The 22,397-nt window shown below is 47.6% G+C and overlaps 1 protein-coding gene across 8 annotated transcripts; it reads right to left on the bottom strand.

Moving 5' to 3' along the window:
* Positions 1-4,143: 4,143 nt before the first annotated feature.
* Positions 4,144-21,311, bottom strand: kdr (kinase insert domain receptor (a type III receptor tyrosine kinase)). 8 transcript variants are annotated; one of them, XM_056414521.1, is made up of 31 exons: positions 21,079-21,311; positions 20,333-20,426; positions 20,056-20,261; positions 19,498-19,619; positions 18,974-19,142; positions 18,748-18,887; positions 17,980-18,163; positions 16,651-16,765; positions 15,743-15,909; positions 15,281-15,437; positions 14,555-14,684; positions 13,813-13,924; positions 13,523-13,722; positions 13,275-13,443; positions 12,809-12,955; positions 12,600-12,731; positions 10,469-10,575; positions 10,044-10,179; positions 9,682-9,786; positions 9,472-9,585; positions 8,817-8,905; positions 8,577-8,742; positions 8,394-8,485; positions 8,177-8,299; positions 7,788-7,899; positions 7,608-7,707; positions 7,422-7,527; positions 7,189-7,334; positions 5,696-5,780; positions 5,520-5,605; positions 4,144-4,798 (listed from the first exon to the last, which is right to left on the bottom strand). In XM_056414521.1, exons 1-31 carry the CDS (start codon positions 21,137-21,139, stop codon positions 4,582-4,584), a joined length of 4,089 nt encoding a protein of 1,362 aa, XP_056270496.1. In that variant the 5' UTR covers positions 21,140-21,311; the 3' UTR covers positions 4,144-4,581. The 8 variants fall into 8 exon arrangements, with proteins under 8 accessions (XP_056270496.1, XP_056270497.1, XP_056270499.1 ...); XM_056414522.1 differs by having other exon boundaries at positions 8,577-8,739; XM_056414524.1 differs by having other exon boundaries at positions 13,813-13,921.
* Between the last annotated feature and the right edge of the window lie 1,086 nt (positions 21,312-22,397).

Genomic DNA, 22,397 nt, shown 5'->3' with positions numbered 1-22,397 from the left:
TGCGTGTGTGTGTGTGCGTGTGTGTGTGTGTCCATCTATATCTCAACCAATATTTTGACATTTAAAATAAAATCTACAATTAGGTAAAATGAGCCAAAAAAAGAAAAGGAAGGTAGTACCTCTCCTCGCCTCAGGCAGCCAGGAGTGAATGTGCGTTTGATCAGGGCGTGGCCAGGCAGAGTCAGCACAGGCAGGCACATTTTTTCAGGGATTTTGTTCTTTATTTAATGTTTGTTCATTGTTGCGATCGTTGTTCTGTTTATTTGAAAGAAATTCAGTCTTGCGGGCAGGGGCGGCCCTAGCACATTTGGCACTCTTGGCGAGCTTCACACGTGGCGCCCCCCCCCCCCCCCGCCCCCCCCCGCTCCCAAAAAAAAGATGTTGCACGAAAACGGAATTGCAACTTTCAAACGCTATTTTGCCCTGCAAGACTGAATTTCTTTGCAAAATCTTTTTTTGGGTGGGGGGGGCGCCACGTGTGAAGCTCGCCAAGAGCGCCAAATGTGCTAGGGCCGCCCCTGTGTGTGTGTGTGTGTGTGTGTGTGTGTGTGTGTGTGTGTGTGTGTGTGTGTGTGTGTGTGTGTGTGTGTGTGTGTCTGAGAATCGTTTCTGATGTGATTACACATGAAGTGGGATGAGCATCAGGTGCGCGTGCTGCCCCGCACGCCACAGCTCACAAGTCAACTGTCACGTGCCATCAGGGCCGTGGGGCGCGAGCACATCGCTGTGCAGCCATGGAGGGAGCGGAGATCCGGCCTTCGGCTCCGCCTCTTCACGGAGCTCAGACTCAGCGTGCCGATGTTGAAGCGCTGCTACCCCTTAGTGGTGGAAGTTAGAGCCTCAGAGGAAGCAGGAGCCGAGGGCCGAGGGCCCAAGGAGCCAAGGAGCCAAGGGGCCGTTTCCCTCCCTCGTCCCAGAGATGTGGAGGACATTTAGGGTCTGTACTTTGTGTTCCCTTTTTAAGAAGATAATATATATATATATATATATACTTGGTGTATCCAGTGGTAGTACCCAACTTCCCCCCCTCGGCCATGTCAGACTCACGGACACCTCCCACCTCCCTCACGCTGCACACAACATGGTCATTGTTTTAATTTTGTTGTTGTTGTGTATTTTATTCAGTCAATCAAATACAACACAATATTATTCTATATAATATACAATATTATTCTATATAATAAACAAAACAGAAAGACTGAAAAGGTATAGATAGAAGCAAAAAATGCTTATATATTCCTATCCTAAATTAATATAAAATAAATCTGAAAATTAATATAAAATATAAAAGAATAACAAAGAAAATAAAAACAACTATATATATATATACATATATATAAACATATATATGTTTATATACATACATATATATAAACACATATATATATATATGTGAATGTATATATATGTGAATATATATATATATATGTTTATGTACAGATATACATCCACATACATCTTCCATATAAAGTCATTTCAATCACACTTATAACTCTTAAGAATTGTTTTATAAATAATTCCTTTGAAAACCAAAGATTTAATCCATTTTAAACCGGATATTGAAGGTTCTTTTTTTGCAGTTGCCAAAACCTCATCTGCATTACACATCATTACAAATTCAACGCTTGTGTACGTTGTGTAACGCTGATAGTTAAATGCCACTCTCAATTATCAATCACCCAGAATGCACCTGTGATTACGCCTGTAACCACCCACATGGCTCAGAAACCAGGAAGTGAGAGGTGTAAATGGCATTCCAGCTGCTGGGGTGACCCAATGGAGGCCGGGTTGAGGATGAGGCGTGTGTTGTGTTGCATTGTGTCTCCAGTACAATACAGGAAACAAAGTGCTTTAAGCTGCAGATGCATTCAGTATGTTGTGTTTGTCTTGAGTTTCTTGATGTGTAGTTTGTACAAAGAGGGCTCTAGTTGGAGAAGAAACAACCGTATTTTACACTATTCGTTATATAATTGTGGATATGGTTCCAATATTCTTCTCTACAATCCATCACTCACTGCAGTCAGCGATGTCAGACTTTATTTATGCGTGTACTTCATTCCTGTTGTATTATTATTTAAATATCTCGGAGGTGAGGAACTGATCTAATCCACATTCTCGCCGCACCCCTGGAACCGTGAACCGCTGCGTGCCCGGAAATGTTTTGGGGCTTTTACCAATTTAGTCGTTTCAGATTGTTCACACTTCAACGTCAGTAGCTTCAGTGCAACATCTGTCCAGCTGTTCGGGGATACCAAGGTATTCCTGGCAGAACACAGGAGCTCCGCCTGCAGCTTGCATGTGTCTGAGGAAATGAGAGGTTCCTGACGGCTGCCGCTCCAGTTGTTTCAGATGTTTTCTGAAAGTCGGAGGAATTTGTCTCATAAATCCTTTTATAAGGACTTGGGTGCTTCACACATGTATGATATGAGCTGATCACACCAATAGTGTGTGACCTGCTGAATTAAAGAAGAAAAAAAGATGTCATTACAGCTGTCGGACAGCAGAGGGCGCTGTTGCTCAGTTATCCTGAAACAATGACGACGCTGAGCACCTTTTCAATAGTGATGGTCTTCAGTCTAGTTTTTATTTAATTCTTTAAAAGTTCAATTCATACCAAGAATAATTATGTCAGACATTTGCTGTGTTTTTTTCTTATGATGATAATTATTTTCTTTATCTGTTTTTTGTTGTTCTTTACCTTTTCTTTCTTTCTGTCTTCCCTTTGTCTTGTACCTTTAAAGTCCTGTCTTATAAACTTTTAAAATCAAAATAAATAAATAAAAACAAATGAGAAAAAGCACCTGTCCATCCTGGAGAGGGATCCGCCTCTGTTCTCTCCTGAAGGCTTCTTCACTTTTTTCACCCTGAAGGGTTGTTTGGGAGTTGTTCCTGATCCGATGTGAGGTCAAAGGTCAAAGGTCAGGGATGTCTATGTGTACAGATTGTAAAGCCCTCTGAGACAAATTTATAATTTGTGAAAATGGGCTATACAAATAAACTTAATTGAATTAAATTGAATTAAATTCATGCTCTTGTGTCCCTGAATACACCGACATAGATATGAATCTGTCCTTCTGGCCTCCTCCGGCGGGACTGGGGACACTTTCTAAATTCACCCCCAGTGTTTCCTCTGGTGGGCTATAATTAGCTTTGATGCCATTGATTGCAGACAAAATATGTCCCGCAGACCAACCTTTTAGAAAGGACCCACACAAGGACCTACTCAAGGACCCACACAAGGACCTACTCAAGGACCCACACAAGGACCTACTGAAGGACCCACACAAGGACCCACACAACGACCCACTCAAGGACCTACTCAAGGACCCACACAAGGACCTACTGAAGGACCCACACAAGGACCCACACAACGACCCACTCAAGGACCTACTCAAGGACCTACACAAGGACCTACTCAAGGACCCACACAAGGACCTACACAAGGACCCACTCAAGGACCCACACAAGGACCTACACAAGGACCCACTCAAGGACCTACACAAGGACCATTGGTGTATCCGTCGCTCCCCCTTCGTGTCACCTTGAATCCTCCAAGAAGAACAACGTCAAAACATTCGTTTTCGGACTCTTGTGGAGGAGAATCCGACCGTCGATCTCCCGCCTCAAATACTCTGGACGAGGAGTGCGCCTGCAAAGGAAGCGTGAGATTGGGAAGCGGTTGGCGAGGAGACGCGACCGAGGGTGAAGAGGTTGTTTTGAGGTCGAGGTTTCGGGTCAAGTTTCACGAACGCATCCTGGCGAACGGGCCTGGAGCCACCTGTCGACGCAGAGCATCCAACAGGAGTCACTCAGGTGAGATAACGCCGAGGAAACATGTCGTTTTTTAACAAGACATCCACAAACAGGACTGCACTGCGGCGGCCTTCACACACACACACACACCGCGACAGATCCAGAACCACTACCGGGTCCAGAACCCTTTAATTAGTTTGTCTTCATCCTGGACTCAGGATGAAGACAAACAGCCCACGCTGTTATGGGAAATACCCACGGTTGGGAGAGCATTGTTCCTATAGGGCGGGCACACACACACACACACACACACAGGAAACTAGAGTTGTCTGGCTTCATTGATTGTCGTGTTTTGGAGGAAATACGTGGCAAACTTCACAATAAAAGAGCTTTTCTTGATCTGTGAGTATGTATTTTATTTTATAAAACTAGTTGACATTTATTGCAGGATAATGATACATTTTCAATAAAATACTGTAAATTTGCACAAAAGAAACTGTACAAATGCATTTGAAACTCCATTTAACGTGCCAACACAATAATATGAAAATAATGAAAGAAAGGAAAAACATTTGCAGACTTAATTCATCTGGAAGGTTCCAGAAGTCATTTCCTGCCCGAGAGGAAGTTGGGCGGACCGCGCGTCAGGAAGTGGGCGTGTCCTCGAGTCTCGACCTCTCGCTCGCTGAGTAAACATGAAAGCATTCCTCTGTCTCACAAACCCTTCAACACCCAACACCCTACACCCCCTGCAGCTGACGTGCCGCCATTGTTCTGAAAGCGTAACACCTGTGAGAGACACGGGGAAGAGACTCGGGGGTCGCGGCGTCAGACGGGCGGCGTGCTGTAGCGGATCTCTGCGTTGAATTTGTCCGGCGTCCTGTTCAGCGGAGGCTTCTTCAGCACGTTGTGCTTCAGGATGGCCTCCTCGTTGGCGTAGACGGGGCCGTCCGCGTCGTCGGAGTGGTACCCCGACTGGTACCCGCTCGTCTGATTGGACGACTCCGACGCCAGAGACTCTTTGCTCTTGAAGCGCAGCAGCTGGCTGGAGAACAGGGAAGAAACGGGAAAACCAGAGGTAGTGATGCGAGAGAGAGGTCGTTATGAGATGAGAGAGAGGTCGTTATAATGAGAGGTCGTTATGATAAGAGGTCGTTATGAGATGAGAGGTCGTTATGAGATGAGAGAGAGGTCGTTATAATGAGAGGTCGTTATGATAAGAGGTCGTTATGAGATGAGAGGTCGTTATGAGATGAGAGAGAGGTCGTTATAATGAGAGGTCGTTATGAGATGAGAGGTCGTTATGATGTGAGAGAGAGGTCGTTATGAGATGAGAGGTCGTTATGATGAGAGGTCGTTATGATGTGAGAGAGAGGTCGTTATGAGATGAGAGAGAGGTTGTTATGATGAGAGGTCGTTATGAGATGAGAGAGAGGTCATTATAATGAGAGGTCGTTATGATAAGAGGTCGTTATGAGATGAGAGGTCGTTATAATGAGAGGTCGTTATAATGAGAGGTCGTTATGAGATGAGAGGTCGTTATGAGATGAGAGGTTGTTATGAGATGAGAGGTCGTTATGATGAGAGGTCGTTATGAGATGAGAGGTCGTTATGAGATGAGGTCGTTATGATGTGAGGTCGTTATGAGATGAGAGGTTGTTATAAGATGAGAGGTCGTTATGAGATGAGGTCGTTATGATGTGAGGTCGTTATGACACAAGAGAGAGGTCGTTATGAGATGAGGTCGTTATGACCTTGGCGCTCACCTGAAGTTGGGTGTCGTTGGCAGCTGTTGATTCAAAGCCTTCACCTCCTCAGGTGAGAAGCACATTCCGCTGTCCGTGTGACTTTCCTGGAGAACAGAAACTCTGTAAACACTGAATACAAAGAGCTCACCTCTCAAGTAGCCATGAAAACATTCACAATGTCTAACTATGATCACCATGACGATACTGCGCGCCGCGGGGATGTCCTCGAACGTCTTCACGCTGAGGGGTCGGCCGCACCGCTCGCTCGGCCCCGGAGGTCTGCACAGAGGAGGCATGTGATTGGTCGAGATTCACAGACAGAATCTTTCTTTTTCTGCATTCTTATACATGTACACACACTAGTGCAGGGTAAAATATATAATATATAATATATACAGGACTGTCTCAGAAAATTAGAATATTGTGATAAAGTTCTTTATTTTCTGTAATGCAATTAAAAAAACAAAAATGTCATGCATTCTGGATTCATTACAAATCAACTGAAATATTGCAAGCCTTTTATTCTTTTAATATTGCTGATTATGGCTTACAGCTTAAGAAAACTCTAAAATCCTATCTCATAAAATTTGAATATTTCCTCAGACCAAGTAAAAAAAAAGATTTATAACAGCAAAACAAAATCAAACATTTGAAAATGTGTTTCCAGGTGTTTCGAGTTAATTAGACGATTCAAATGATTTGTTTAATACCCTACTAGTATACTTTTTCATGATATTCTAATATTTAGAGATAGGATATTTGAGTTTTCTTAAACTGTAAGCCATAATCAGCAATATTAAAAGAATAAAAGGCTTGCAATATTTCAGTTGATTTGTAATGAATCCAGAATGCATGACATTTTTGTTTTTTTAATTGCATTACAGAAAATAAAGAACTTTATCACAATATTCTAATTTTCTGAGACAGTCCTGTATATAAAATAAATATGTATAAAATATATATTTTTTTAATGTTATATATATTAAATAGACATATATATATATATTAAATATATATAAATAATATATATATAACATATATTTTAAATATATAAAATAAATATAAAGAAATATATATATATATATGTTATTTATTAAATATATATATATATATATATATATATATATATAAGATTTCCGCCCACAGACATACAATGAAACATTATAAGTTTTAAACTTTGAGTTCAAAAAGTCCTAAAAAGTCAAAATGTGCTTTTCACCCAAATGTTTGACCATTGAAATCTCTGTCTACATGTTTTTATTATTCTGCAATTTGTCTCTCTCTTTGGAAAATGTCAATTTTTCTGGAAATAAATAGTTGATTAGGTTAAAATGACAGGCTTTAAAAATGTTGGGCCGAACCCAAGTGACGTCATACGTCAGAGGTACTAAAATATCCAAGTGGAGTTGCAAGTCTTTCTTGATTTTTGGCGAGTCTCAAGTGATCAGATTAAAGTCATGTGACTCGAGTTCCAATGTCGTTTACTCAAAAATCGGGGGAGTAAAGATACATGTTGACGTTCGGGGTTTCCGATAACTTCATGCATCGTGTAGTCTACGTTGGCCTCCGGGGCGCCGTGTGAAATAAGATGATCGACGGCAGAATTTGTCGTATTCCTTTCGCCGCTTTTGGCGAGAAACGTCTTTTTACTGGTGAAAGAGGGTGAGGCTGAGCTCCCCGTGCTGACCCGAGGGACGGCAGGTTGTCGTAGTGCAGCTGCGCCGCCAGGATCTCCCTGCTCTGTGGCCTGTTGTAGGGGTTCCTGGGGTCGGGGGTCACGGGGGAGCCTTCCGCCTCGCCGCCGACCATCAGAGGGATGTAGTCCTTCCCGTCCTGGGGACCAAAGACTCATATTATACGAACAGATGTGGACGAATATTTGATGGAGTTTAAAGGTTTCATGGACCACAGCAGACGGACCTGCTGGGCGCTGGCCTGCAGCAAGTTGCCCAGATGTTCCACCAGCTCTGCGAATGTCGGCCTGTCCGTGGGTCGCTCCAGCCAGCAGTCCAACATGGTCTGGTACCTGCGAGCGACAATCGGACGGTAAGCGTAAGCGTCTGAGCGAGAGCGTCGTTTAAACATCGGGCTCGACCCTCCGCTCACATCTCGGTGGTGGCGTAATCCGGGGGTCTCATCCTGGTTCCCTCCTTGAGCCTCCTGCAGAACAACTCGTCGATGCAAACGCCCGGATAGGGCGACGCACCTGTGGGGAGACGAGAAGGAGGCGGAGCTTCAGGCAAGCACTGGTCGTTTCGCGCGAGGCGGTGATCGCGAGGCCCTTACCCAGAGAAAAGATCTCCCAGAGCAGAACTCCGAAGGACCAGACGTCGCTCTGCGTGGTGTACACCCGATCGAAGATGGTCTCCGGAGCCATCCACTTCAGAGGGAGGCGAGCCTGTTGGCGAGGAAGAGGACGGGATTCAAGTTTGACCAACAGGCTGTTGAGAAGAAGTGGACGTCGACACCCATTGGTTTGGGATCTGTGGGTTTGAAACCTCGAGTTCGGCATTTTGGTCGTCGCCATGGGAGAGACCAGTCAATCGACTTGTAGCCCCGCCCTAAAGCAAACCCTGATCTCTGGTTATTCCTGTCTCCGATTGGTCAAACCTTTGTCTCATTTCAGTCGTGAGAACTGAGCCAACAATGGGCCCAAGGAACCTTTTTTAACTCACGTCTCCCTTGCGGACGTAGTCGGGGTCTTTGTAGACGTCTCTGGCGAGGCCGAAGTCGCAGATCTTCACCACGTTGTTCTCCGACAGCAGGATGTTTCTGGCGGCGAGATCTCTGTGGATGCACTGCGGAGCCAACGGAAACAAACGGGGTCGATCGAGTCCTCGGATGGCGGATGGCGTGCGTTCGCGCGGACGTCACGAGTCTGTGCCGTCTCACCTTGCGGGACGCCAGGAACTCCATGCCTTTCGCCACCTGGAAGCTGTAGCTGATCAGGTCCTCCATGGTCAGATGGTCCTCGTCTGAGCTCTCTGTGGTCACAATGAAGCATTCGACATCACACCTGTGGGCCCTGAACACGGTCAGTCGTGGGAGTCGGCGGTTCTGCTTCGTGTTGCCCACCTTCCTGCGCCGCCACGCCGCTGCCGGAAGACGCCCGGCCTCCGGCGCTGGAGCAGACGGCTGTTCCCGTGCAGATGTCCAGCTGGGCGACCTTCCCAAGGCCCAGATCCCCTCCGGCCAGATCCTCCTCGGCAGACGCCCACTGGCTGTCCGCTCGCTTCCTCTGCTACAGAGAGTCACAGTGATATTTACCCTTGAGGCGCCGTCTGAGCGTCGGCATCGTCTGTGGTCAACATTCACCTTGTAGGGGCTGTACTCTCCACGCTTGCTCTTCAGGTAGCTGGAGAGGTTTCCGTGTTTACAGTACTCCACGATCACCATCAGTGGGCCTGTGGAGTGAGGCGAGGAGGATAGAGCCTTTACGGTCTGTGTGACTCTAAATGACCATAAAGTATAAATGATGACATCATGCTGTATAGAAGAAGACTTGAAACTAGAGACTGAGACATAAACTCATGTTTACAATGTTTACTGAGGGAATACATCAAGAGAAGTACAGTCACTATATAGACTTCTATACAACCAGAGGAGTCCCCTGGTGGTCAGGAGAGAGAATGCAGCTTTAACACATGAAGCATAGACTTGTATACAACCAGAGGAGTCGCCCCCTGGTGGTCAGGAGAGAGAATGCAGCTTTAACACATGGTGGTCAGGAGAGGGAATGCAGCTTTAACACATGAAGCATAGACTTCTATACAACCAGAGGAGCCGCCCCCTGGTGGTCACTAGAGAGAATGCAGCTTTAACACATGAAGCGAAGACTTCTATACAACCAGAGGAGCCCCCTGGTGGTCAGGAGAGAGAATGCAGCTTTAACACATGAAGCGAAGACTTCTATACAACCAGAGGAGACTCCAAAGAAGACAAAGATGAGGACAGGTAGTCGCTCGCTCACCTCCGGGCTTCGTACAGGCTCCCAGCAGGTTGACGACGTTGAGATAATGTCCGATGTGAATGAGAATCTTCAGCTCCGACATCAAGGCGCGGTACTCGCTCGACGTGGCTCCCTCTGAAACGCCGAGAGACGGACTCAAATTTCCGCGTTCGGAGGTTGTTTCTCGTTTCGCGTGTGGAGAGAAAAAGACGGACGAAGGGGAACTCTCACCTTTGAGCATCTTGACCGCGACGGTGGTGCACGTGGCGGCTTTCTCGATGCCGAAGGCGGCCGCCTCGACCACCTGGCCGAACGCTCCTCGTCCCAGCGGGTCACCTTTTCAATGCCGTCACGGAGACACAAATAACAGCGTCAGATGCCGTGAGCCTCCAGCAGAATGTTTTTAACTTTAATCTAACACGATCAATCACATAAAAGTAGATCATTTGTGAAATGTCTCGACTATTGGATGGATTGCTGTGACCCTTGGGTCAGACATCTATCACCTCAAGGATGACTTGCAGGGCCTCATCGTCTCACGAGGCGACGGAGCAGATGCCTCCTTGACTCCTTGCGGCCTTCGGTGGTCTCACCTAGCTTCAGCCTGTCCCGAGGGAACTCCCACTTGGAGGCGTCGTACGTCAGCCTCTCGCACTGCTCGTCCATGGGCGTGTCCTCCGAGTCCAGGATCATGGACAGGTAGCCCGTCTTCACATCTCCCCCACGTGGCTGAAACACGAGCACGGAAAAAAATTCAGAATTAATGATTAAAAACTCATTTGTGCAACATGACAAAAAGGTTCCCAATCAGTGCAGATGGTCCGTCAGGAAACAAAGGAGAGCCCAAACCAGTCACTTCCAATCAGTCACATCTGTGTGTGTGTGTGTGTGTGTGTGTGTGTGTGTGTGTGTGTGTGTGTGTGTGTGTGTGTGTGTGTGTGTGTGTGTGTGTGTACCCGGGAAGGAAGGATGTATGTAGTGCATGGCAAAGGGAGGACGAGGACGAGGAGGTTCTCACTCTCTTTCTTCCGCGGATGACGAAGACGATGAGTAACCAGAAGAACATGGCGATGACCACCGACCCGATGGGGACGATCAGCTCCACGTTCGTCTTCTCCTCGGCACCTAGAATTAAATTAAACACGTCGACGTGAGATGTGTCTTTGCTTTGCACAGATCGTGTGACTAATGTGTGTGTGTGTGTTGGAGGAAGGAGACTGTTGGAATCTGGACGGATATTTTATCTAGTCATAACAAATGCCCAGGAGTCAACAAGAACAATGGCTGCCAGAGGCAACACGGAAAAACACTTTTTGGAGCCGCGGTGAGAAACACGGCGGCTCAGAAAGGGGGAGGGAACGGAATTTATTTATCTTCTTATTGATCGGAGGGGTGTCTGAATATTGTGTCTTTTAAATATCTTTCTCATCAGAGACACATAACACCTACAAAGAGACACATAACACCTACAAAGAGACACAAAACAACTACAAAGAGACACATAACAACTACAAAGAGAAACAAAACCACGACAGAGAAACACAACAAATACAAAGAGACACATAACAACTACAAGGAGACACAAAACAACTACAAAGAGACACATAACAAATACAAAGAGACACATAACAACTACAAAGAGACACAAAACAACTACAAAGAGACACAAAACAACTACAAAGAGACACACAACAAATACAAAGAGACACATAACAACTACAAAGAGACACAAAACAACTACAAAGAGACACAGAACAACTACAAAGAGACACAAAACAACTACAAAGAGACACAAAACCACGACAAAGAGAAATACAACAAATACAAAGAGACACATAACAACTACAAGGAGACACAAAACAACTACAAAGAGACACAAAACAACTAGAAAGAGACACATAACAAATACAAAGAGACACATAACAACTACAATGAGACACAAAACAACTACAAAGAGACACAAAACAACTACAAAGAGACACATAACAAATACAAAGAGACACATAACAACTACAAAGAGACACAAAACAACTACAAAGAGACACATAACAACTACAAAGAGACACAAAACAACTACAAAGAGACACATAACAACTACAAAGAGACACAAAACAACTACAAAGAGAAACACAACAACTACAAAGAGACACAAAACAACAACAATTCTTCACCTTATGAAATGTACTCTAAAAAGATGTGTTTAAAAAACCCAACAGTTGCATTTCGGAGATGCGACGTGGAATAGAAACGTCCGGCCTTGTGACTCAGACATGTCGTTGTTGATGACGGTATATTTGAGATTCAGCCATTGTTCTCGCCTCAAAAATATTGTTCTTCTCCTCTTGCTTTTGTTGCCCTACATGCTCGGTGTTCTGGGTCTGCGTTCTGCTGGCGGGGTCCAGGTCACGTAGCCCTGGTTCTTGTTAGCGCTGGTTTTGTTTGTGACCGTGGACCGGAGAGCCGGCCTCTCCCTTTGTCCGGCTCGCTCTTCATTGTGTTGGGTTTGTAAACTGGGAGGAGGATGTGTGCTAACTGGGCCGACTTCCTGTCATGCGGAGGCAAAGTTATTCTTACTCTACATCTTTGATATAAAAAAAAGGTCACATGTGAGTTCTGGACCGGTGAGGCCTTGAGGCGAGATATAAATATGCGTGAGCATTGTCAAGAGGTTGAAGCTGAAATATGAACAATATTCTCTTCATCGGCCATGAACTGGTTTACTGAACTGGGCTACTGGGCACAAGTAGTTATAGTTGTTTGGAGACACAAAACAATACAAAGAGACACAAAACAATACAAAGAGACACATAACAACTACAAAGATAAACAAAACAACTAAAAAGAGACACATAACAACTAAAAAGATAAACAAAACAACTAAAAAGATAAACAAAACAACTAAAAAGAGACACACAACGACTACAAAGAGAAACAAAACAACTCAAAAGAGAAACAAAACAACTAAAAAGAGACACACAACAAATACAAAGAGACACAAAACAACTAAAAAGAGAAAGCCCGTTACTTTCAGGGTCCTGCTCCTCTGCAGAAGAGGATTCGGGGTCCTTCAACATGCCTGTATGTTATCAGTCCAAAGATAACCACTTCCTGAACCTGCAATACTCCAGGTGTGACTCTGGGGGGCTGACCTTCAGTCGTCAGGTCGGCCTGCACGCTGTCGCAGCCGCGGCCGTTGCAGGCCGTGCAGGTGTAGCGGCCGCTGTCCTCCTTCTTCACGCGCTGCACCGTCAGGACGTGGTTGCGCTCGCTCAGAATCACGCCTGGAGGCAAAGAGTCCGTTACACCGCGGCGGGCGGCGGCGGGGCGGCGTTCGCAGAGCGGCCGTGCACCGACTCACCTGAGCCCTCCACCACCGTGCGGTTGTTTTTGGTCCAGACCACCGTGGGGTCCGGCGTGCCGGTGGCGTCGCACCGGAAGCTGACCGTAGCGCTCACGTTGACCTTCTGGTCGGTGAGGTTATTGAGGATCCTCGCAGCCTCGAGACCTGAAATCAGTCACAGCAAATTCAGACTGTGGAGAAGTGACGAAGAAACGCCTGTCAATCACCTGTAGCCCCGCCCCTAAAGCATCCCCTGCTCTATGGTCTGTGTGACTCTGAATGACCATAAAGTATAAATGATGACATCATGCTGTATAGAAGAAGACTTGAAACTAGAGACTGAGACATAAATTCATGTTTACAATGTTTACTGAGGGAATACATCAAGAGAAGTAGAGTCACTATATAGACTTCTATACAACCAGAGGAGTCGCCCCCTGGTGGTCAGGAGAGAGAATGCAGCTTTAACTCTTTCCCCCCTCACCTCTGAGAGAAAGGCGGCGCATCAGGCAGGTCTTCTCCCGCGTCTTGATGTTTTCCACCTGGCAGGCGTAGAGGCCTTCGTCCCGGCGCGAGGCGTCGGGCAGCGACAGCTCCAGGGTCACGTTGGCACCCTGCAGGCCGGAGAGCGCCACGCGAGACGGGGGCCTCCGCTGCAACGAACAGGTGGAAGTGTTCAGATAGTTTTACTCAAGTAAAAATAAAAATGCAACTGCTGTAAAACACGAGCACCTCCAGGTCGTCCCCGAGTGCGGTGACGTTCCACCACGGCCGGCACGGCTGCACCGGGGCGATCTGCTCCGACCGCGACACGTTGGTCACGCCGAGCCAGGTGAGGTTGCCGTAGATGAGCTTGTCCGCCTTGCAGCGCAGGACCACGTGGTCCTCCTCCAAGGGCCCGCCGGCGGGGGACACGCTCACCTCCAGGCCGCCTGCGGAGCGCGGACGACCACGCAGGTGAGGAGTCACGGTGACGCCGAGAAGCCACAAGAGATTAAAGAAGAAAGGAAAACGGCGCTCACGTGTGACGTGGAAGAAGATGATGCGAGAATCCTCCCCTACTTTGTTGGCGGCAGTGCACCGGTAGAAGGCGTGGGCCTCGGCTCTCTGGATCTTCAAAGAGCTCGTGATCTTCTAGGGAAACACATTTTGATATTGTTTGTGATTGGAAGTGAGGACTCTCATGGTGAAAGCTGGCAATATAATGCATGGGTGAATAATTAATAAATAAATAAATCTATAAATAATGAAATAAATTTAATAAATACAATTAATGAAATGTGTTCAATTTATTTAATTCGTTAAATTAATTAAATTCATTAAATATATTAAATGTATTAAATGGATTTATTTTATTTATATTTATTTTATATTTATTTATTAATACATGATATCATTATTATCATCATCATAATACATTTTTTAATAATGTAATTTAATAAATTTAATAAATGGCTTATATAAATAAATACAACCATAAGGAAAACCCTATCAAATGCAGCTGCAGGTTAATCTGAACAAAACAAATACAAATAAAAGCAAATAATAAGAGAATGAATAAAAGCTACAAAGTAAATGTAAACAGAATAATACATTGAAAAATAATCCCGTAGAGATAAATGAATAAAACAATTCCTATAATACATTATTCTTCTATTTCTTTAAATATGTATTTATTCCAAACTTAACAATTGCTGCTTTTATTCATTGATACATTCATTTATTTATTACAATGCTATCTTTAGCAGCGGGAGGCGTATTGACCTTTTGGGCGTGCTCGCCGTCCGTCACGATGCGCTCCACTGGCCGGTGACCGGTGCTGTTGCTGACGTCTCTCCACGCCGCGCACGCCGCCAGCTGAGCCTCTGACTTCACGAGCCCCGACCTGAGGAGTCTTTTTTTAAATGTGTCTTGTTATGCAACTTTTAATAATGTTTCTTCTTGTTATGCAGCTTGTTGTTCGTTGAGGTCGGAGACAAACTGTCAATCAAAGAGAACCAGGAAGTGTCGTTTATTGTCAAATTGAGAAAAGTGTGTGTGTGTGTGTGTGTGTGTGTGTGTGTGTGTGTGTGTGTGTGTGTGGGTGGGGGCGGCTTCAGCAGGAAGAAGAACTCTTTTTACTTTTTTCTTCTTCTTTTATTTTACAGGGAGCACGACGGAAACAACAGGAAACAGGAAGTGCTCCGACGTGGAGGCGGGAGATAAGGAAAGCAGTTCACAAGCGCCTCCTCTTCTTCTGTGGTATCGCGACACATACGCCCGAATAATATAATTATCGAGCAGAAACTGAAGATTTAGACGGAATCGGCGAAACAACATTCAGAGTCTGAGAATAATCGACGCCCTCAGGGGTCAGAAGGTTGCTTTCAGGGGTCAGAAGGTCACTTTCAGGGGTCAGAAGGACGCCCTCAGGGTCAGAAGGTCGCACTCTGGGGTCGGAAGGTCATCCTCAGGGTCAGAAGGTTGGCCTCATCTCGGGGGAGGACTCACCTGAAGGCCTCGGGGCAGTCCTCTTCGGACATCCACTGCCACCGGACGCCGGCGGGCGCGGGGAAACCCCGAGCCGTGCACCTCAGGGTGGGACTGCTGCCGTACGGGAACACGTCAGAGTCCACCGCCACCTCCTTCTCTATGATACGAGGAGGCACTGCACGGAGATGGAGGAGGAGGAGGAGGAGGAGGAGGAGGAGGAGGAGGAGGAGGAGGAGAAGAAGAAGAAGAAGGAGGAGAAGAAGAAGAAGAAGAAGAAGAAGAAGAAGAAGAAGAAGAAGAAGAAGGAGAAGAAGAAGGAGAAGAATGAGAAGAAGAAGAAGAAGAAGAAGAAGAATGAGAAGAAGAAGAAGAAGAAGAAGAAGAAGAAGAAGAAGAAGAAGGAGAACAAGAAGAGTTGACACCATTGTCGTAAAAACAAAAACACCATTTTAAAACCTGAACTCAAAGCGGTGGACGTGCCGTTGACCAGCAGCTGGAAGCTCCGCCTCCTCTCCTCTCGGGTGATGTTATTGGTCAGGACCACCGTGTAGCTGCCGGCGTCCGTTTCCACGGCGCCGCGGATCACGAGGGCGTCGCTCCTCTGCTTCACCCGGTAGTCCTCCTTCAGGGGGACGCCGTTCTTCAGCCTGGAGGGGAGAGGACCTGATCCACGAGAACCACGGGGGAACCTATGGTTCTCTAATGGGGAGGAACGGTTCTCTAATGGGGGGGAACCTATGGTTCTCTAATGGGGGGGAACCTATGGTTCTCTAATGGGGGAACGTATTGTTCTCTAATGGGGGAACCTATGGTTCTCTAATGGGGGAACGTATGGTTCTCTAATGGGGGAACGTATTGTTCTCTAATGGGGGAACGTATTGTTCTCTAATAGGGGAACCTATGGTTCTCTAATGGGGGAACGTATTGTTCTCTAATGGGGGAACCTATGGTTCTCTAATAGGGGAACCTATGGTTCTCTAATGGGGGAACGTATTGTTCTCTAATGGGGGAACGTATGGTTCTCTAATGGGGGGGAACCTATGGTTCTCCATGGGGGAACGTATTGTTCTCTAATGGGGGAACCTATGGTTCTCTAATGGGGGGGAACCTATGGTTCTCTAATGGGGGAACGTATGGTTCTCTAATGGGGGAACGTATTGTTCTCTAATGGGGGAACGTATTGTTCTCTAATAGGGGAACCTATGGTTCTCTAATGGGGGAACGTATTGTTCTCTAATGGGGGAACCTATGGTTCTCTAATAGGGGAACCTATGGTTCTCTAATGGGGGAACGTATTGTTCTCTAATGGGGGAACGTATTGTTCTCTAATGGGGGGAACCTATGGTTCTCCATGGGGGAACGTATTGTTCTCTAATGGGGGAACGTACCACCTGGAGACGGGGTCCGGGTAGGCAGAGAACTTGACGGGGATGGACATCTGACCCCCGGCGTTGACCTCCCACACCTTCGTCCACGTTTCCTTCATGTCGATGAACGGCTTCTCTGGAGACACACACACACACACATAGTCACACACACACACACACATAGTCACACACACACACACACATAGTCACACACACACACACACACATAGTCACACACACACACACACATAGTCACACACACACACACACATAGTCACACACACAGACACACACACACACACACAGTCACACACACACAAACAGTCACACACACAGACACAGACAGACACACACACACACAGTGTCACAACACGTCGTCAGCCACACAGACGCCTGAACACGGCCTCTGAGGCGTGTCTCCACACGGCCTCTGAGGCGTGTCTCCACATGGCCTCTGAGGTGTGTCTCCACATGGCCTCTGAGGCGTGTCTCCACACGGCCTCTGAGGCGTGTCTCCACACGGCCTCTGAGGCGTGTCTCCACACGGCCTCTGAGGCGTGTCTCCACATGGCCTCTGAGGTGTGTCTCCACATGGCCTCTCTGAGGCGTGTCTCCACATGGCCTCTGAGGTGTGTCTCCACATGGCCTCTCTGAGGTGTGTCTCCACATGGCCTCTGAGGCGTGTCTCCACACGGCCTCTGAGGCGTGTCTCCACACGGCCTCTGAGGCGTGTCTCCACATGGCCTCTCTGAGGCGTGTCTCCACATGGCCTCTGAGGTGTGTCTCCACATGGCCTCTCTGAGGTGTGTCTCCACATGGCCTCTGAGGCGTGTCTCCACACGGCCTCTGAGGCGTGTCTCCACACGGCCTCTGAGGCGTGTCTCCACACGGCCTCTGAGGCGTGTCTCCACACGGCCTCTGAGGCGTGTCTCCACACGGCCTCTGAGGCGTGGCGTGTCTCCACACGGCCTCTCTGAGGCGTGTCTCCACACGGCCTCTCTGAGGTGTGTCTCCACATGGCCTCTGAGGTGTGTCTCCACATGGCCTCTCTGAGGCGTGTCTCCACACGGCCTCTGAGGCGTGTCTCCACACGGCCTCTGAGGCGTGTCTCCACACGGCCTCTCTGAGGTGTGTCTCCACATGGCCTCTGAGGCGTGTCTCCACATGGCCTCTCTGAGGTGTGTCTCCACATGGCCTCTGAGGCGTGGCGTGTCTCCACACGGCCTCTCTGAGGCGTGTCTCCACATGGCCTCTGAGGTGTGTCTCCACATGGCCTCTGAGGCGTGTCTCCACACGGCCTCTGAGGCGTGGCGTGTCTCCACACGGCCTCTGAGGCGTGTCTCCACACACCGAACACTCGCAGCGTGGCGGCGGCGCTCCTCTCCATCTTGCCGCTGGAGGCGGAGCAGGTGAACGCTCCGCTGTCCTGCACCGTCACGTTCTCCACCGTCAGCATGTTGGAGAACTCCAACGTGTTCCACAGCTTCTTCTTGTAGGGCGTCGTCTGGCTGGGCCTGGAGCCGTTACTGGAGGTCTGGGGAGGGAGGGGCAACACATGAAGGCTTCTATACAACCGGAGGGGTCGCCCCCTGGTGGTCAGGAGAGAATGCAACTTTAACACATGAAGGCTTCTATACAACCGGAGGGGTCGCCCCCTGGTGGTCAGGAGAGAGAATGCAGCCGTAACACATGAAGCATAGCCTTCTATACAACCAGAGGAGTCACCCCTGGTGGTCAGGAGAGAGAATCCAGCCTTAACACATGAAGGCTTCTATACAACCGGAGGAGTCGCCCCCTGGCGGTCAGGAGAGAGAATGCAACTTTAACACATGAAGGCTTCTATACAACCAGAGTCACACCCTGGTGGTCAGGAGAGAGAATGCAACTTTAACACATGAAGGCTTCTATACAACCAGAGGAGTCGCCCCCTGGTGGTCAGGAGAGAGAATACAGCTGTAACACATGAAGTATAGACTTCTATACAACCAGAGGAGTCGCCCCCTGGTGGTCAGGAGAGAGAATGTATCTTTAACACATGACGTATAGACTTCTATACAACCAGAGGAGTCGCCAGAGAACATGTTGGTGCGCGAGGACCTCAGGAAGAAGGTGACTGACCAGCGCCTGCCCGGAGTGCGTCCAGTTGAACTCGAGGCCCACGTTCAGCTCGGTTTCGGCCGTGCAGCCGAGCACCAGCCGCTCCCCGGCGGCCAGGCGGAGCTGCGTGGGGTTCATGGTGAGCTTGTAGATCTTGTACCCTGCAGGAGGAGGGGGGGGGGGGGTCAGCCAGCGAGACCTCAGAGAGGTTCTGAGCGTGCTCAGTGAGGCACCGGGCCCGTCTTACCCACTACGGCCACGATGTACTGGGGGGACTCGAACGTCTCGTCTCCGATGCGCGTCTGGCAGAACACGACGCCGGCGTAGCTGATCAGGTGACTCGGCACCGTGAAGCCGGTCCTGGCGTCCCACAGCGAGTCCTTCCCGTCGGGCCGGAGCTCCTTGTTGGGATACTTCTGACGGACGCAGGCGGTTACTCATTTTGAACGTGGAGTTACACGCACATTAAAATGTTTCAAAACTTTTCTAAAAACTTTAGAAAAACTGTTCTAAAACTTTCTAAAACTTTTTCAAAGATGTTATAAAATATTTCTAAACTTTTCTAAAACTTTTCTTAAACTTTCTAAAACTTTTCTTAATATTTCTAAAACTTTCTAAAACTTTTCTAAAACTTTCTGAAACTTTCCTAAAACTTTTCTTAATATTTCTAAAACTTTTCTAAAACTTTCTAAAACTTTTCTAAAACTTTTCTAAAACTTTCTAAAAGAATTCCCAAACTTTCTCCCGTGACCATCGTCACCGGTTGCTCACAGTGTGCAGCGTGACGTTCAGCTCCTCCACCGAGCCGCGGCACGGGATCACCACGCGCTCCCCCTCCCGGATCACCACCACCTTGTACTCCTTCTCCGGCGGCACGAAGGGCACCTTGAGGTCTGGAACCAAACCGCCGGGTTTAGAGGTCCGGTCTACTTTTATTCTACCTACAGTTTTAAGTACTGTGCACTTCAATTTGACGACAACTTATTTTTTTCTCTTTTTCTGTAACCAGTGTGGCGTGAAAGCGCGGTGGAACTAGCATGCTAGCTAGCTATGGGACAGCTGGCTAGTTAGATAGCATGCTAAAATAAACATTTTTAATTCTTCCTCCATGATGGTTTTAAATGCTGTGTAATTCAAAAAAAAAAAAAATTGTACTTTTTATTAATTCCTTACTTATCAAATTAAGTTAATTGACTTAAATTGTCCGTATGTCGTCGGTTCCACACGCGTTCTGAGAGTTGTGAACTTTCGGGGTTTTCCGGCTCGTTTTAAAGGTTTCATCGTATTTATTCAACCGTTCATCTCCTCAAACACTTCGCCTCTTCGTACCGCGGACGAACACGTAGACCTCGGCGGACGTCTTCCCGTCCTCCGCCCTCAGGTCCCGGTAGGAGCACCGGTACCGCCCGGTCTCGTTGGCGGTGGCGTTGGCGATGCTCAGGGTGGAGCAGAAGAGCCCCGCCCCGCTGCAGGCGCCGCTGGCGGAGAAGCGGCTGGCGGTCGGCGGCGTGGACCACGTCAGCTGCTGCCGACCTCTGAGGGACGACAGGTCCGGGGTCAGCTGTGCTCCCCGCGTACGGAGCGATGCGATTGGCTCATTCTGTACCTGCACGTCAGCTCCAGGTCGTCGGATCGGTTCATCCGGTGAACGCCGGGGACGCTCAGCGCCGGCGGGTCGGGCGTGAACCGCAGTTCGATGGCTGGAGGCGTCGACCACGACGGACATGGAGGAGGTCAGAGATCACGAGTATAAAAAAAAGGTGCATAGTGGAAATTAATTCAGGTTTAAAAAAGCACAAAACACTATTTTTTATTTTTTATTTTAATCGTGTGTTGCGCAGCTGGCGACCGAGCGGCGGCCATTTGTGTTTTTTTCCACCGCTGCAGGAAAAAAAAGAAGAAAAATGGCCGCCGCTGTGTGAAAACAGGAAGCGGAGGAAGATGGGCCGGGTCAGGCTCAATGGCCCCGAGGGGGGGGGTTCCTGTATCTGAGGATGCAGGCGGACCCCCCCCCCCCACACACACACACACACACCCTAAAGCTCACATCACATTGTACGGGAGGGGAAACATAACTTTTTATAGGCCGACCAAGTGGGAGTTATATAAGTTTAGGTTTAATTGACACGCCAACTTATTCTGGGGTTATGAGTCGAGGTCACTTCTTCTTTTCTCAGCATAAAATAAATTAAACTAGAATACTTTTCACACTCTTCTCAGTTAAAAAGAGACATTTATCTCCGTTGTCATGGTAACGACTGAGCAGCTGTTCAACTGACTTGATGACGTCAAAGAGTCAGATGAACGAGCTTCATCATCTCGATGAGTGACGGCGTCGGTCGTTTCTCTTACCAGCAACACACGTGATCCTCAGAGCGACGGCCAGCAGCGCGACGACGGAGCCGGCCATCATCCGCCCGGAGGCATGGGCGGGGCCTCCTGGACCGCCCGGCACTCCACGGGGAAAGTATTGATCGCCCTACAGCCCGATAGTCCTGATCATGGTGATCGATTCCACTCCAGAGGAAGTTTTTTGGGACGCCCCAAAGTCGTGAAGCGTCCGGCGGTGATAATGGAGCTGAAGCTGAGGATGGAGAGACTCCTTCAGAGGGGCAGCAGGGAGGAGGAGCCTCTCTCTCTCTCTGTCTCTCTCTCTCAAACACACACTCTCTCTCTCTCTCTCTCTCTGTCTCTCTCTCTCAAACACACACTCTCTCTCTCTCTCTCTCTCTGTTTGTCTCTCTCTCTCTGTCTCTCTCTAACTCTCTCTCTCTCTCTCTTTCTCTCTCTCCCTCTCTCTCTCTCCCGTTGGGTTGACGTCTCGTTTTTTCGTGTCTCTCTCTCTTTGTCTGTTTCTCTCACTCTTTCTCTCTCTCTCTCTCTCTCTCTCTCACACACACACTCAGACAACCCATGCTTTATTATAATTGATATTTTTTTACCACTTTTTAAAGGTTTTATTCAACGTTAAAAAAAATAAAAGCTTATTTTCATACGTTCTGTTCATTCTCTGTGTGTTTTGAATTTAATCTTTAAAAGAACTACGAGAAGCCAAACAAAAGTAAAAAGATACAAACTTCATTCAGACTTCCATAACTTTATTGACGTCTCAGACGAAGACCAAGACGCTTCATGTTGGTTCTACAAAATGATGTCACGTTAATGTCAAGGGGGGGTGGGGGTGGGGGGGTCGCGTTCCTTGGCACAGCATTAAGGAGAGAGGACACTGAGGACAGAGGAGAGGAGGAAGCAGGAAGCGGAGCACACTTCCTCAGACAGGATGCATGGGCTCCTCGAGGAGGCGTCCTGGAATCTGAGGCCTCAAAGTCTTCATCAGCAACTAGTTCACTCAAAGCACGCTGCTGCGTTCAAGGAGCGGAGGAATTCACGGGACTGAGAGCGGTGAGAGGGAAAGCTCAGCAAAAATAAACTGAGCGTGCGCCAAGGATCCGAGTCCACGGGGTCAAAGTGACAAATGAAAACAGAATAAACTATAATAATATAACTCTATAATACATAACCTACTATTACCTGTATACTTTATATAATAAAAAGTATCCACTCATACATTTTGAGTACATTTACGGCATATGTGACTTTTACTTTGAGTAAAGTATCTTAATTGCAGCTGACATGAGGATTTAATTAATTGATTGATTGGTTATTTAAAT

Source organism: Pseudoliparis swirei, chromosome 5 (genome assembly GCF_029220125.1).
Source record: "Pseudoliparis swirei isolate HS2019 ecotype Mariana Trench chromosome 5, NWPU_hadal_v1, whole genome shotgun sequence".
In the NCBI taxonomy this organism is placed as follows: domain Eukaryota; kingdom Metazoa; phylum Chordata; class Actinopteri; order Perciformes; family Liparidae; genus Pseudoliparis; species Pseudoliparis swirei.
This window is presented reverse-complemented; position numbering and strand designations above follow the sequence as displayed.